The sequence below is a fragment of the Sciurus vulgaris genome, assembly GCF_902686455.1.
Source record: "Sciurus vulgaris genome assembly, chromosome: 12".
NCBI lineage: Eukaryota > Metazoa > Chordata > Mammalia > Rodentia > Sciuridae > Sciurus > Sciurus vulgaris.
Genome location: NC_136473.1, coordinates 14,739,322 through 14,754,963, shown reverse-complemented (window position 1 = coordinate 14,754,963; position 15,642 = coordinate 14,739,322). Strand labels below are relative to the sequence as shown.

The window sequence follows — 15,642 nt, the reverse complement described above, 5'->3', positions numbered from 1 at the left end:
ACCCTTCCAGTCTTCAAGACCAACATCTTCACTCGTCTCTTTTCTTATTCCTCATATCACTTTCTCCTTTACGGGTTAAGCCTCCCTGTGCCTCCCTCTTAAAATAGTAAGGCTCATTGCATGTTAGACCCACTCAGGTGGGTAATCTCTTCATCCCAAAATGTTTAACTTCATCTGATGTGCAAAGATCCTTTTTTCTAAATAAGACAACATTTATAGATTCCAGGGATAAGGACCTAATGTCTTTGAGGGTCTATGGGTACCCTTACGCCAAACCTTAATATATTAGGAAAAAATGTTTTATTTGATTAAGTTCTGTAAATTGTTTCAATTATCTATGTTAATATGTAAATAGTGTTTCAGATAATACAATTAGAAGAATACATGTAAATTTTTTTCTCTGAAATTATGCTTTATGTTTATATGGGTAGAGATTTGTTCTTCTACTGGTTTAAATCTGTTATATAAGAAACCTAGAATGAGTTGAGTGTGTTAATGCATGCCTTTGTCTCTGGAACGAAAAAAAAATATACACATAACACAAAATTGGTCATTTATTTTATGTGTGTGTGTGTGTGTGTGTGTGTGTGTGTGTGTGTGTGTGTGTGTGAGAGAGAGAGAGAGAGAGAGAGAGAGAGAGAGAGAGAGAGAGATTGTAGAGATTGAACCCAGGGGTGCCTTACCACTGAGCTATGTCCCCCTTCCCCTTTATCTTGGTACAGGTTCTCACTAAGTTGCTTAGGGCCTCCTTAAATTTCTGAGACTTGCCTCCAACCTGTGATCCTCTTTCCTCAGCCTCCCTCATCACTGGGATTATAGGCATGAGCCACCACACCCAGCTCATTTTAACTATTTTTAAGTATATAGTTCAATCATATTAAATAAATCCACACTTTTGTACAACTCTCACCACCATCTATCTCTAGAACGTTCACATCATCCCAAATTAAGCCTGTTAAACAATTCCCAAATCTTCCTCCCCTCAGCCGCTGGTACCAGCATTCTATTTTTCTTCTGTGTGAATTTTACTGCTCTAGGTAATTTGTATAAGTAGAATTATACAATTTTTTTCTTTTGCATATGGCTTTTTTCACTTATCATAGTGTCTTCAGAGTTTGTCCATATTATAACTTGGGTCAAAATTTCATTCCTTTTTAAGGCTAATATCCCGATATAAGGATATTCCACATTTTATCTGTCCATCCATTGATGAACATTTGAATTATTTCCGATTTTCGGCTATTATAAATACTACTACTACAAACACTGGTGTATATAGACCCGTTCTGGGTTCGTGCTTTCAATTCTTTTATGTATATGCACATAAGTGAAATTACCGTATTGTGCGTCATTTAGTCTTTTCAGGCATTGCCCTTTTATTTTCCTACAACAACCACATTTTTTTTTTTAAATTCCTTCTAGCGATTTCTTCCATCCTTGCTTACACTTGTTATTTTCTGTTTTTGTTTTGGCCACCCTAATGAGTATGAAGTGGTATTTTTATTATAGTTTTGATTTATATTTCCTGAATGTTTAGTTAGCATCTTTTCATATGCTAATTGGACACTTGTCTTTACTTGGGAAAAAGTCTATCCAAGTTTTTTACCTGTTTTTTAAATTTTTTAAAAATTTAGTTTAGTTTTAAAAAGAAAACATAACAACCTTAAATAAAATATAATTTCGAAACTAAGATCAAAATACTGAAATAATTTGTAGATGCATTTGAAAGACTAACTGTTGATTATCTGCAAGGCATTGTGGAAAGGGGAATACGAAGGCAGAAAACTGAGCAAATATGTGTTCAAAAAGTAGAGAACAATCTTTAGAAAACAATAGACTAACAAGCTTTTATGATTGATTACAATAGGAAATAGATGATTGGCGAATGTTGAAGGAGAAAGTTATTACCACCAGAGCCCAAAATAGCTGATTATTCCCAATTTCCTTTTTGCTAGGTTTATTAGTGCCTATTTTATAGACATTGTGGTTGATTATGATTGGGATGAAGCCTGAATTGGGTGGATTCATAACTTAACGAGTACATTTGTGTCTAAAGAATGTTTAAGTAACAAGTTGAGAAATTTCGCTTTATATGGATATAATCTTTCAAAACTAATGCACATTATGTACAGTTGTCACAGACCTGGGAATCATTACTTTAAAATATGTTCACTTCAGCCGGGCGCAGTGGTGCACACCTGTAATCCCAATGGCTTTGGGAGGCTGAGGCAGGAGGATCACAAGTTCAAAGCCAGTCTCAGCAAAAAAGTGAGGGGCTAAGCAACTCAGTGAGATCCTGTCTCTAAATAAAATACAGAATAGGGCTAGGAATGTGGCTCAGGGTTGAGTGCCCCTGAGTTCAGTCCCCACCCCCTCCCCACCCCCCAAAAAATATTCACTGGATTGAATTACAAGACAAACCTAATAAGTGAAGTTTTACAAAGGCAAATGTAAGCCTTACAGTTAGGTAAAGAGAAAACAATTTATATAAAGACAGTGGGGGCTCTTAAACTGTAATCCTTTAGAAAAGATGTAGGGATTTTAGTTGACTTCAAGCTGAATATGAGTCCTTAAAGTATTCTGGCTTCTAATAAATTTAATGCTGTTTTTTTTTAAGGATTACATCTGTTTTTAAATTTATTTATTTATTTATTTATTTATTTTAGTTGTTGATGGACCTTTATTTTATTCATTTCTTTATATGCAGTGCTGAGGATCAAACCCAGTTCCTCTCACATGCTAGACAAGTGCTCTACCACTGAGCCACAATTCTAGCCCCTAATGCTATTTTTAAAAGCATTTTTTTTTAAAGCCTAAATAAATAAAGGAAAGTAATAATTCTGTTGATTTTCTTTGACCCCCACTTTTTTCCTTGTTGTCTCCATGGTAGCTTTTTGTAACTATGATACATTAAATGATGAGATTGGTAAGATTTGTTTAGTTAGCAAATATTAACTATCTATTTTATGTGAGTTACAAAGTAGTTCTGCTGCTTTACACCAGAAAAAAAGTGTAGAATAAGAGAGGAGTCATATAATACAACTGATTATATATAAGACAGGTGGGCTGTGATTCGTGCCAGGAATCGCTATGGGAGGTGAGAAAGCTGGAAGATCCAACAACCCCCATGAAGAATTTTAAGAGGTTATTTTAGGTAGGAAATGAGCCATGTGCAAATTTTCAGTGACATGAGGCACAGATCATGGCCCAGTTGATAGCAAATTGGTCAGAATGGCTGGCATGTACATAAGAAGTCAAGGATGGGGACTAAAATGGTATTCTATTGACATGTGAATATTGGCACTAAAAAAATTTAAAATGTAGACTATAAACACTAGGCACTCAGAAATAACAAAAATCATTTGACATGTTAAAATCTTTGCTTTAAAAAACTTTGCTTTAACAGTAATGCAGTAGACTTGCTAATTGTGTAAAAATGTCTCATTTAATCCTTGCGGTAAAACTAGGAGTTGGGTTCTATTATTATCCCCATGTGCAGATGTGTATCTAAGCGTTAAATTAGTGAATTTTTATAGGTCATAAGGGAAGTACCCTCAAACCCTGATCTGCCCACCATTGAGGCCTGTGCTAGCTCCACTTTGCTCTACTGATTGTAGTAGCAAAAAGATAGTAGGGAGAGCTAAAGACAGGACAGCATAAATGTTCTCATGATGCTACAGTCCTGCACAGGATGCACACAGGCCGTTCATTGTTTTGACTGAGCTCCTCTAAATTAACCATGTAACATTTATTCTGTATTGTTAGTTTTGCACAAAGAAAGCATTTGTTGGTGTATAGTTAACAAACTTGGTTCTTCTCTTCAGTTCTTTGGGACCAAGTGCACTCAAGACACTAGGGAGTGCAGCTTCAGTGAAACGAAAAGAATCTTCCCAGAGCTCAGCTCAATCTAAAGAAAAGAAGAAGAAGAAATCTGCACTTGATGAAATCATGGAGGTACAGTTTATGAATTACTTGTGGATGCTATAGCAATCAGAAGGAAGATGTAATTCAAACCAAAGTTAAATAATGTCATCATTTATTAGAATAATATAAAATTAGAAAAACTTTATATTCGAGGTTAGGGAAAAGTCCCAGTTGCCGTTCATCTAAAGAGAGTTGTAGCCCTCTGCTATGTTTATTTTCTTGCCTCAAGTGCAGTCTTTGAAACTCTCCATGCCGTGAACCCAGTGGAGTTCAGTTACAAGAGCTTTAGTAGTAACTGAAACCAGACCCTCTGTGGATCCTCTGCGTCCTGCCTCCTCCAGCTTGAACACTCCGGTTGCTTCTGGCTTCCACGTGTCACCTCCTCACTAGCAGGAGAAAGCTGTGACATGTTTGACATGTTAGATTTAACATGGGGCCCTAAATTTATATGATGAATGATTGAAAATATGATTATCTAGAGAAATTTTGCAGTAGGTTCTTAATATATTCCTAAATATTCCTTTTTCCTTTCTTAATCGTGACCTTATCAGTTAATTTATAAAATAATTGGAAGAGAAGAAGAAGAAGGATGGGAGAAAAGAATAATAAATAGATATAAGAAGCTTCACTTTTTTCCCTTGAATATTATTTCCTATAGACTTCCCATCTCTCATTTGGAAAAGAAGAGGAGATAACTGTTTAGTCTTCTCTGCCACTAGCTCTCACACAGTTCAGGGCAGTCTAAAAAGCTTAAAATATAAAATGAACATACCTTGAAATGTTGTCATTCCACCATTCAGTAAGTATGGAGTTGCTGTTATGTGCTGGACATTGTACAAGATCCCGGGTCTGAATAATAGGAATAGAAACATGGTCCTTGTTTGTCATGGGCCTTTCATTCTAGTGAGCAACCATTCAGTAAAGAAGCAAGACAATAAATAAGTACTGAGTGACTGAGTGCCAAGGAGGAATAAGGGTGAGGATTGGGGAGAAGATTTGTGAAAGTTTCCTAGGGCAGCAGAGCTCAGCTCATGTGGCTGGAGCGAGTAAGAGCATGGTGGTAGCATTTTAGACTCGCGAAGTAGGGGCAACACTACACTGTCACACATGCCATTGGCAGGGAGTTTTTGAATTTAGTTTAATTTCAAAGAAAACAGAAAGCCAGATCTATCTATTTTAAATATGATACATACTAAATTTAGAATGTTCTTTGTTCATATCTGAAAGTTGAAGGATTTAAAAATGAGGTTTAGAATCAACCAAAGAATTACATTTTTGGATCCCTTTGAAAGTTGATAATTAACTTTAAGCTGTTGAGAAAGAAAAAGATGTAGCCTTAAAGGCCAAATGTCACCTTTTTCTTTTGGTCACTTTTTCTTTTCTTAACACATCTCTTTTGGTGGTACTTTTCTTCTCTTTCATTCATGAGCTTTATTATTGTTGTTAAGCCAGAAGCCTCCTTTCTGCTGTCAGACTGCCTCCTTAACCAAGCTGTGCAAATTTGTTCTATTTGTTGCTTTTGTCAATGACCAAACCACCTGTTCCAGCTCATGACAGTCGCAGAAGGACACAGGGAGAGAATACTGAAGTGCTTGCTGGAGGACAGCCTTATAGTATTGACTAAGTAGGGGTTGTTACTGATTTTCTGGGTCACTTGACTTGCTTTATCACAAATCCAAGGTTTTTTAAATTAAAACTAGTTACAGATAATGTGTATTTGTATTTATCAGAGCTTGCAAATTATATCATTGGTCTTTGGGGCAATATGGATTTTATGGTGATAATTTTGCTAACTAGAATGGTATTTTTAAATAAATTGAGGATTTTAAAGAGATAATTTTATGAATATCTTGTGTGTTCTGTAGATTGAAGAGGAAAAGAAAAGAACAGCCCGAACAGACTACTGGCTACAGCCTGTAAGTATTCAACTGCAGCATCTTAAGTTCTGTGTTTACATTTAGTAGAACTGTAAATATGGGAGTATTGGTTTCAATTTACATCTTATGAAAATACCCCCTTAAGTAACTTGTAGGAAAAAAAGCAGGCTTTAACTTTACAAACTCAAGGAAGGTTTCTATTTAATTGCTTACTGATTATTGCTTATTATTTTAACATAGTAATTTAAAGTAATTTTTAGTATTTAAAAAGTTTCTTATTATTTATTGATGCTCTCTATTGAACTTAACTGAGATGTAGAATTTTCCTAAAACTTTCAAAGCACCTTAGTTATTCTTTTAGAAACAGGTTTGATCAATAATAAAAAGTGAAAAGTAAAGTATTACTTAGATCATTTCTGGTTTGAGAAAGTGTCCTTGAAAGTTGAGTTCAGAATTCTAATTCAAGTCTTCATAGTCATTCTCTCACTGGCATGAAAATTATTTAACTTCTGTGTTTTGTTTCTTTTTTGTGTTTTGTTGGTTTTGGTTCTGGGAATTGAACTTAGGGGGACTTTATCACTGAACTCCATCCCTAGCCCTCTGCCCCCACCCCCCCCCCCTTTTTTTTTTTTTTTTTTTGCATTTTGAGACAATCTCTTGATAAGTTGCTTAGGGCCTCACTAAGGTGCCAAGGCTAACTTTGAACTTGAGATTCTCCTGCCTCAGCCTCCCAGGTCACTGGGATTACAGGCGTATGCAACTACAACCAGCAGAACTTCATCGTTCATAGAAATGTTCTGAACAGATCCAATATAAGCTAGGGGTTAAAAAGTACAGTGATGTAATAAATTATCTTCAAATTACTAGAATATGAACCCATGAGGGGCTTTAAGAATTTAGCCTAAAATATTATAGCTAAATTGGAGATATTTTGGCACTAATTGGCTTCATCTAAAAAGTCTTAGCAGAATAGAGGCTTAAGAATAAGACCCTTTAAGTTTTCTCTTAAACATGTCTTTCTACCATTAAATATTTTCTTCCTAAAGCCCTAACTAAATTTTTGTCAATATAATTCTTAGCTTGGCTTGAAGTGCTGTGACCATTTCTTTGTTACATTCACTTGAAGTAGCAAATGTAGCATCACTGCAGTGAATATAGCAATCAGGCAATTTAATTTTTATTATCAGCTTTTGGACAGCTCATTCAAATCACAAAAAAAAAAAGGAGTGATAACGCAGCAAACTCAGAATTCATTAATATGAAATGGGTTTGAATTTCTTTCTTTTCCGTTTGAGATGAGATGCTCAAAAGAGATACTTTTAGCTATAACTGATCTGAATAATGCTGTTTGTATCAAAAAATTCAAAGCAGCCAGATGTGGTGGTGCCTGCCTGTAATCCCAGCAACTTGAGAAACTGAGACCGGAGGATCACAAGTTCAAGGCTAGCCTGGGCAACTTGGAGAGACCCTGATTCAAAATAAAAGTACTGAGCTAGGTGATGTAGCTCAGTACTTGCCTAGCAGATCTTAGACCTTGGGTTCCCAAGTACTGGGGGAAAGAAAAAAAAAAAAAAGGAAAAAGAGAGAGAGAGTACTTAAAGCAACCTAGTGAGAAAAGAACATTGTTTCATGCATAACCTCAAAGGCTCGGTTCCTTTCAATTCCTGGTAAGACTCTTACAATCTGAGTTTTTATCATCAGGGAATACCAATAGTATAATATCTTCATTTTCACTGCCTTGATTAGAGAAAAAAACTATCCGTGAAAGACAAGAACTAATAGAACTGAGATTTACAGATTAATGTCCTAGATCTCAAGAAACCTTCATTGTGGAGTTCAGTGATTTTTGTATGTATTTTTTCCTCTTGGTAACCATGTTGGACAAAAGGAGGAAGAAGGAATGAAAGATTACTAATGAGATGTTCAGCCAATGCTGGGAAGGGTTAGAACTCACTAATTTCTTTTTTAGCAGAGCAGTTACATTTTACTAAGAAAAACATAAAAGATAATTTCTGTCTTTTCCTTCATCTTTTTATTTTGTTATTTTCTAGGAAATCATTGTGAAAATTATAACCAAAAAACTTGGAGAGAAATATCACAAGAAAAAGGGTATCGTTAAGGTATGGATATGAAGTTATATATGTGGAAATTGTGAAAAACTTGCTGGGTTACCTGGTGAGGTTATTTTGTTATTTCTTGAAAATCAAATCCTTGTAGCAGAAGTATTGTGTCTAAGGTTCCAATTATTCCATAAGATTAAATCTGAATTCATAACTGTTGGAGAAATGCTCCTTTTCCAACCATAGTTTATATTTAACCTTGGTCTGTTTTCTTACTGGAGCAAATAGTATGCAAGAAATCTCATCACTACTACTTAAAAAATCTCAGTTGTGCATGCCTTGCTGATTAATCAGTGAAACATATTCTCTTTGTTAATGATGGATGGTATAATTATGCCCCAGAGGTCTCACGAGGATTTTCCTTGTGTATTGCCTAGGAGACTGGCTGCTCTTGAGTTTTGAAATTCCAGTCCTTCTCTGCCTTTCCTAAATATAGTTTCATTCTAGCACCCAGCCTTGTGCATGTGAAAATTGCATTTTTTCTAGTCTAAGTTAGGGCAAAATTGCCCTTCCTGCTACATTTCTCAAAGTCTTCTTTGAAGATCACTACTCTCTTATTCTTCCAAATGAAAACCCTAGCTAAGCTTTGAATTGAATTCTTTATTGAGAATCATTAACTAAGAAATCATGTATGGAATCTATAAATGAGTTACTCGTATCTTTCAATTGGAATTTCATTTCTTTTTATTTATATTTGTCCTTTTCACTTAGTGTTCACATATTCTTCTATGATAAAAGTGTTCATTTTACATGACAGGAAGTAATTGACAAATACACAGCTGTTGTAAAGATGATTGATTCTGGAGACAAGCTGAAACTTGACCAGACTCATTTAGAGACAGTAATCCCAGCACCAGGTAAACTTTTTTTCAGACCATTTACTTCCTAGTCCATCAAAATGAGTGATTCTATTCTCAAAACCTTGGTTTTTTGGCATTACTTGGTAGTTACAGATGTGTTTCATTTTCAGAAATATCAACTGACAAAATAACTGATCCCCATTTGATTTTGGTTGTCTTAATACTTGACCAGTCCTCTGATAAAGCTATTTTGTGGCATGATGAATTTTCCCTTTCTAGAAAACTTTTTTTTTCTTCTGAAACAAAACACAGTCACATATTATTAACACATTTGTTTAGCTACCTGAAATAGTCAAGTAAAAGTCTATTTTACTTTTTTTTTTTTTTCTCTTATCTGTCTTTGTCAGTTGGGTTCTTATTCATATCTAACTATAAACATTAATTGGATTAGATTATCTCTGACTCATAATCTCCTTGGGCATATCATTGCAGATACATTGATAATGTTGATCTTAGGAACTTCCACTTATCATATCCTTTATTTTTCCCCCTCAAATAAAACTTTTCTTATAGATTAGGAAGAATTACATTGACTTTATTGATGTATAATTGATGAACAATAAATTGCACATTTATCAAAAATATGATTTGAGCAGTTTTAACATGTGAAACCACAGTACTCCTGTGAAACCATCACTAAAATCAAGATTATGAACACTTCCTTTCATTTTCTTTTCTAATCCCCACCTCCGACCCTCTACTCTTGCTTCCTGTCTTCTCAAGCAACTGCAGACCTGCCTTCTGTCATCGAAGATTGGTTCATATTTTTACAGAATGTTATGCAAATGAAATCATATTGGTGTCTTAGTTGTGTGGTTATTCATTTTGGGTTTTGTTGATCTTGTTGGGTCTCACTTCTTCCACTTAACATAGTTATTTTGGATTCATACATGTTGAACCTATAGCTTATTTTTTTTTTTAAATGCTGAGTAGTATGTCAAGATATAGATACATCACAGTTTATCCAAACACCTGTGGATGGACATTTGGGTTTAAAATTTTTTACAGATAAAACTGTGACATTCATGTACATGTCTTTGTGTGGATGTGTAATTTCTTTTCTCTCAGGTAAATACTTCAAATGGTTGTCCCATGATAGATGCAAGTTGAAATTTTTATAAAACTGTCAAACCATCTTATGAATTTTAAAAAGAGGCAAAGGAAATTTTCTGATACTTCTGGACTCTGAACATTTTCTCCAAGTACCTTATACTTCTTGTGATCTAATATTAAAACATATCCCTTTAACAAATAATTGAGAAAAATGAGAGGTTTTATAATGTTAGAATAATCAAAGTATTTATAAACTACACTTCAGAATACTACATAGTTCATATAAATATATATACATATATATATATATATATATATATATATATACATACATACATAGTTCTTAGTGTGATTAAGAACCTCCAAGAGAAGTGTTTTGTTTTCTGTTGTATTCATTGTAATGCATTTTGCTGTAACAAGGTAGAAAAAAGTAGGCAGTTTCTTTTTATTAATTTTTATATTCTTTTCTATTGTAGGAAAAAGAATACTGGTTTTAAATGGAGGGTACAGAGGAAATGAAGGTACTCTAGAATCCATCAATGAGAAGACTTTCTCAGCTACGATAGTCATTGAAACTGTAAGTTTGTTTACTCAAAGACAAAAATTTGAAAAAATTATAAAAAAGTACCTTGTTTTTAATTGAATTGGACTCTGTTTTAATTTAGAATATGGGTTCTTTGTTTGCCTTCCTTCCAATGTAGAAATCTGTATGCTTTTCCTAGTGACTCTGTCCTTGATGAAGCATTTTATTTTCTCATTACAAAAGATGTGCACTTTTATAAAACCTGAAACATACAGTTTAAGTAATTCTAAAAAAATGCCCATAATCCCAATGATAATCCCCCATTACTATTTCAGTCTTCTCCTTTCCAGCCTTATATTTTATAAAATTATATACAAGATGGGCAATTTTATATCCTGACATTTTTCCACATATCTAATATAATATTCAATTCAACATAGTAAAATTACCTAGAAAAGTGCAATCATAGTTGATGGGGAAGGAGCCACAGGCATCACTAAATTTTCAAAATGTCTCCCTCCTTTCTTAAGGAATTTAAGGTAGCAGAAATCAACTCACTTATTTCCAGAACTCTGACATATAAAAATAATTATTTGTCAACTTGAAACTGTTAGTTCACTGACAGGTCTTTTGATGAAATCCAAGATATCTTTAAAAAAAAAAAAAAAAAGATGTGTCTTAAAATTCTAAACTACTCCCCTATCTAAACAAAAGAAATTTCATCTCCAATACAGTAAGTTTGAGTTTGGAGGAGGGGCAATAGACAGACCCTCTGGAGAATCTGATGAAAGTTTGGGCTATTTTCAAAAAATTGCAACTAGTTGCCAAATTTTATATGTTCTCTTTGGAAGATCATAGGCTCCTTAAGTTCATGGACCTGTGAGAAAATATTTACCTCAGAAAGACTTTCTGGAAAAACACTTAGATCCTTATTTAAGAAAACTCACACTTCAATACATTAAGCAAAAAAAAAAAAAAAAATCTGTCCTTGACAGTACTAAAGTAGAAACTGTCATGACATTCACTGTATAACTGTGAGGGGGTGAAAGTAAAAAAGGGACTCTTACCTGGCATTGAGGAATATCAATCTGAATAAATTTACAGATTTGGGTTTTTTAAAACTTGCTCAAGTTTTTCTTTCTTACTCAGTCAGTTTGAGATGATGGGAAGTCCCACATTTCCTTGATAGACTGATTGTCCTTTACTTTTTAATTTCATAGTCCTATCCAATATAGAACCTGCTGCATGTTTCCATCCTCAGGAAACACACAACAACCCATTTCTATCGAGGTTATATTAGCTTCTGTCCTGATATCTTGGTTCACACTTGGTATGGTTTTCATCAAAAGCTAAGTTCTTCCCTCACTCACCATAAACCCACAGTTCTCTCTTCTTTTTGGTGGGTTAGTTGTTCACAGGGTTGTTGTGAGATAGGGCCTAGGAGCAAAACCACAGTAAAGCCTTTCAGGTGGTTACAAGCAGCTTGTGTTTCCAGAAGAGGAAACTCACCTCCTAGTTTTTGTTTCTTTCTCTCTCTCATTTTTTTTCAGCATGCCCACCTTTAAACAACAGAAATGTCTGCATTTGTATATGAATGTTTGTCTCTTATGTCCCCATGTTTTCCTTGAATCACTTTTCAAGTTGTTTCTCCTCTGCTATTTTTGTTATTTCAGAGAGCAGATTTTTAATAGCTTCTAATGTATTCCTAAATAGAGCCTCAACTTTTTTAGCTATTTGTCTAATGAACCCAAATGTCTGGTTCCTTTCTTACTCTCCAGATATGTGGTTCTTATCAGACAAGTGTAATTGAACATAGACCTTTAAATGCAGTAATTAAAGATTCAGTCTGGGTCAGGGTTCATTTGGGAACTTATTTCCTTTAAATGTAATCCTTATTATATTTTTAAAAAATGACACTTCAAAAAGTATTTTTTAAGGCAAGTTATGGTTCTTGCTTAAAAATATTAAAGTCATGCTGAGTGCAGTGGCGCATGCCTATAATTCCAGTGGCTCAGGAGGCTGAGGTAGAAGGATTGTGAGTTCAAAGCCAGTCTCAGCAACACTAATGAGGCCCTGTCTCTATATAAAATATTAAAAAGGTCTGGGTATATGCCCCAGTGGTTAAGCCCCTCTGGGTTCAAATTTCCAGTACACCATCCCCACCACCTTAAAAAAAAAAGAGAGAGAGAGATCTCAGTGCAGGATCCTGGTTGTCATTGTTATCATCATCCTGTTATACTTTGCAAGGGAGAGGGTAAGCATTCAAATTTTAGCCAGAGATTTAATAATAAGTATTGATAATTATTGTGCTTATACCCATATAAAGTTCTAAGTATTATTCTAAGCATTTAACATATATGTTTTCCAACAACTCGATAGTATAGCATTACAGTTATACCCACTGGAGGGTACCAGGGCAGAGAGAGGAGTGAGAAACTAAAGTGCAGAGGTTAAGTCGCTTGCTTAAGGTGGGAGTTGAACTTGGGCAGTCTGGGACAAGAACCCATGTTCTCAGCACCTGTATTCCCAGATTGCATCAGCCTTTGAAGTTTTCCCCTTTTCCTTTTTGTTGATATGAAGGAAGAAAATATGTTTAAAGGTGGACCCATTCTCTGTAATGTGGACCAACCCTAACCATCACAACCAACCTAGATAAAAGAACTTGAGTAGTTGTATTGGTTTTAATATTTGCAAAAGTAAAAAAGAATCCTCAAAATGGATAATGGCACAAACGTGATGGATATGTATGAAGTTTAAAAGGGGTATTCTTCATCAAGGAAGAGCTCTTTTCTAGGTTGTAACTGGTGGAGCCAGGGTCCTTCCAACTCATGACTCTCCATCTTCAAGAAGTGGCCTCTGCAGTCATGTCAGGCAGGCCACAGAGGAGCATGACAGATTGCATGTGGTCACCTAGTATGGCTGGACCATCACTTCTGTTCACACCCATTTATGGCTGCACCAACCCTCAAAGGGAATCGGGAAGTACAGCTGCTTATCCAGGAAGCTGAGAAGTCATCTGCTCAGCTGGGGAGTCTCTGTCACAATGTCTACTGATTGAAGAAAATGTGGTAGTTTTTCATTAGAATGCCGTAGATTATTTTTAAAATTCATAGGTGTATAGAAATATTTGCTACCTTAATGATTTTCTAGGGGTATAAAAAAGATAAATTTGTAACTATAAGTGTGGTGTCTTTTTTTGTCATGCGTTTTTAACCTTTTCTAAATTATTTTAATTTGTAGGGCCCTTTAAAAGGACGCAGAGTTGAAGGAATTCAATATGAAGACATTTCTAAACTTGCCTGAGTTTGAAAATTTGTTAACAATACATTAAAATTCTAAAGCATCAAATTGGTGTTTGCCAAGGCATTATGAGACTCTACTGTGTTAGGGTATTTCTTTTATATAAAACAAATGAATTTATTTAAATATTACTGTAGAGTTGTTTAGTGAAACTTATAGAAAAATCTAATTATGTCTACTGAAGTATCAAAACTATGTAATTTTTCCTTGCTTCTTTCTTTTCCTTGTAATATTTCCTTGATTTTTTTATTTTTATTAAAGAATGTTATTGGAGAGTGTTTGATACCAGACAATTTAGAATCATATAATTAGAGGAAATCTTTCATATACTCTATATTTTCCATAGTCGAATAGTAAAATTGAACTATATAAATTTTAAAAAGCCAAGCTACAAATGTAATAGCAGCTTTATTGTGATGTAATTTACACATTGTACAAATTACCATTTAAAATGTGTAGTTGAGTGGTTTCCTGTATTTACACAGTTGTGCAACCACTTCCATATCTAATTTTTTAGGCTATTTTTATCACCCTGAAAAAAAGACCTGTACACAATCTTTACTCTTCCCAATCACTCCCTAGTTCCTGGCAACCATTAATCTACTTTCTATCTTTATGGATTTGCCTAGTCTAGACATTTTAAATAAATGGAATAATATAACACATGGTTTTTTAAGACTGATTTCTTACACTTAATCATAAATGATTTCAAGATTTATAAATGTTGTAGCATGTAGGAGTACTTCATTTCTTCTTATTGCCAAATAATATTCCACTGTGCGAATAGAACACATTTGTTCATCCATTCATTGGTTGATAGGCATAATACCCAAGTCTGTTTCTTGGGTATTATGAATAACTCTACTATAACCTTTCTGTAGATGTGTGTTTTCAATTCCTAAAAGTAGACTTGCATAGTTATATTAGAGTTTATATCTTGTTTAATATTTTCGAGGAACTGAACAGTTTTACAAAGCAGCTACATCACACCAGCAATGGTGAACTCCCCATTTTTAAATAAATAGAGCAATATGTCCTTTTGGGATGTAGAAGACTGGAAAACCACCTCATACTTGTTTATGCCTACCTCCCCACCAAAAGCAGGAAATGTGTGGTTCACGTAATTAAGCATGAGCAGGTGCAGTGGGATCCAAGTGTGAACGGTCTTATTGGGACTGATCTCTGCCTTGGCTCCATTCTCAGGCATTTTATTTTTGCAGTACTGGGGATTGAACCCAGGGCCTTGTGCTTGTGAGGCAAGCACTCTACCAGCTGAGCTACATCCCCAGCCCCTCTCAGGCATTCTTAAAAGAGCAACATGACTCCCAGTGTCTCCACGTTTGCATCTTACCTTTCAGTAACACCATTTAAAAAAAAAAAAAAAAAAAAGACTATGTTCTATAATGATTCATACTGAAGGCCTGCAATAGTATTTTTAGACCATACCTGGTAAAGTCACTCCAAAGAAAAGGATGGGATCTGCTGACTGGCCAGACCAGGGTTGTATGCCAGCCCCTGGTCCATCTTGCTTGGAATGAGAGTAGAGGAGAGCTGAGAACTTCTGTTGTCAGAAGATGGGAGAATAGAAGAAATAGTAACAGGAAAATACTAGTACCTTTACAGAAAGTATTCAGGGCTGGGTTAAAGTCTTTGCAAACTAATTTGACAGTGTGGTATTATGAAAAACAAGTGGGTCTTCATGCTGGAGAGATGTAAGATTGAATGTTAGCTAATCTATTCACTACCTATATAATCTTGGAAAGTTAATGTTCATGAATCATAATAATCTTAATTTGTAAATTGTCAAAAATAATATGTCCCTACAGGATTAATGTTAGAATTGCAAAGAATTAAAGATTTTAAAAAGAGGGGATGGAACTGGAGCTTAGTGATAGAGCACTTGTCTAGCACTGGGTTTGATCCTCAGCACCATATAAAAATGAATAAATAAAGGTGTTGTGTCCATCTACAACTAAAAAAATATT

The 15,642-nt window shown here is 34.7% G+C and overlaps 1 protein-coding gene across 1 annotated transcript in view; it reads left to right on the top strand.

Moving 5' to 3' along the window:
• KIN (Kin17 DNA and RNA binding protein) overlaps positions 1-14,320 on the top strand; it is a 30,082-nt gene extending 15,762 nt beyond the window's left edge. Inside the window, exons 8-13 of the mRNA XM_079107001.1 lie at positions 3,825-3,954; positions 5,790-5,840; positions 7,853-7,921; positions 8,679-8,778; positions 10,311-10,411; positions 13,598-14,320. Of these exons, the coding sequence (XP_078963127.1) occupies positions 3,825-3,954; positions 5,790-5,840; positions 7,853-7,921; positions 8,679-8,778; positions 10,311-10,411; positions 13,598-13,660 (514 nt within the window). The 3' untranslated portion in view covers positions 13,661-14,320. The remainder of the gene's footprint in view (positions 1-3,824; positions 3,955-5,789; positions 5,841-7,852; positions 7,922-8,678; positions 8,779-10,310; positions 10,412-13,597) is intronic.
• The last annotated feature ends 1,322 nt before the right edge of the window (positions 14,321-15,642 follow it).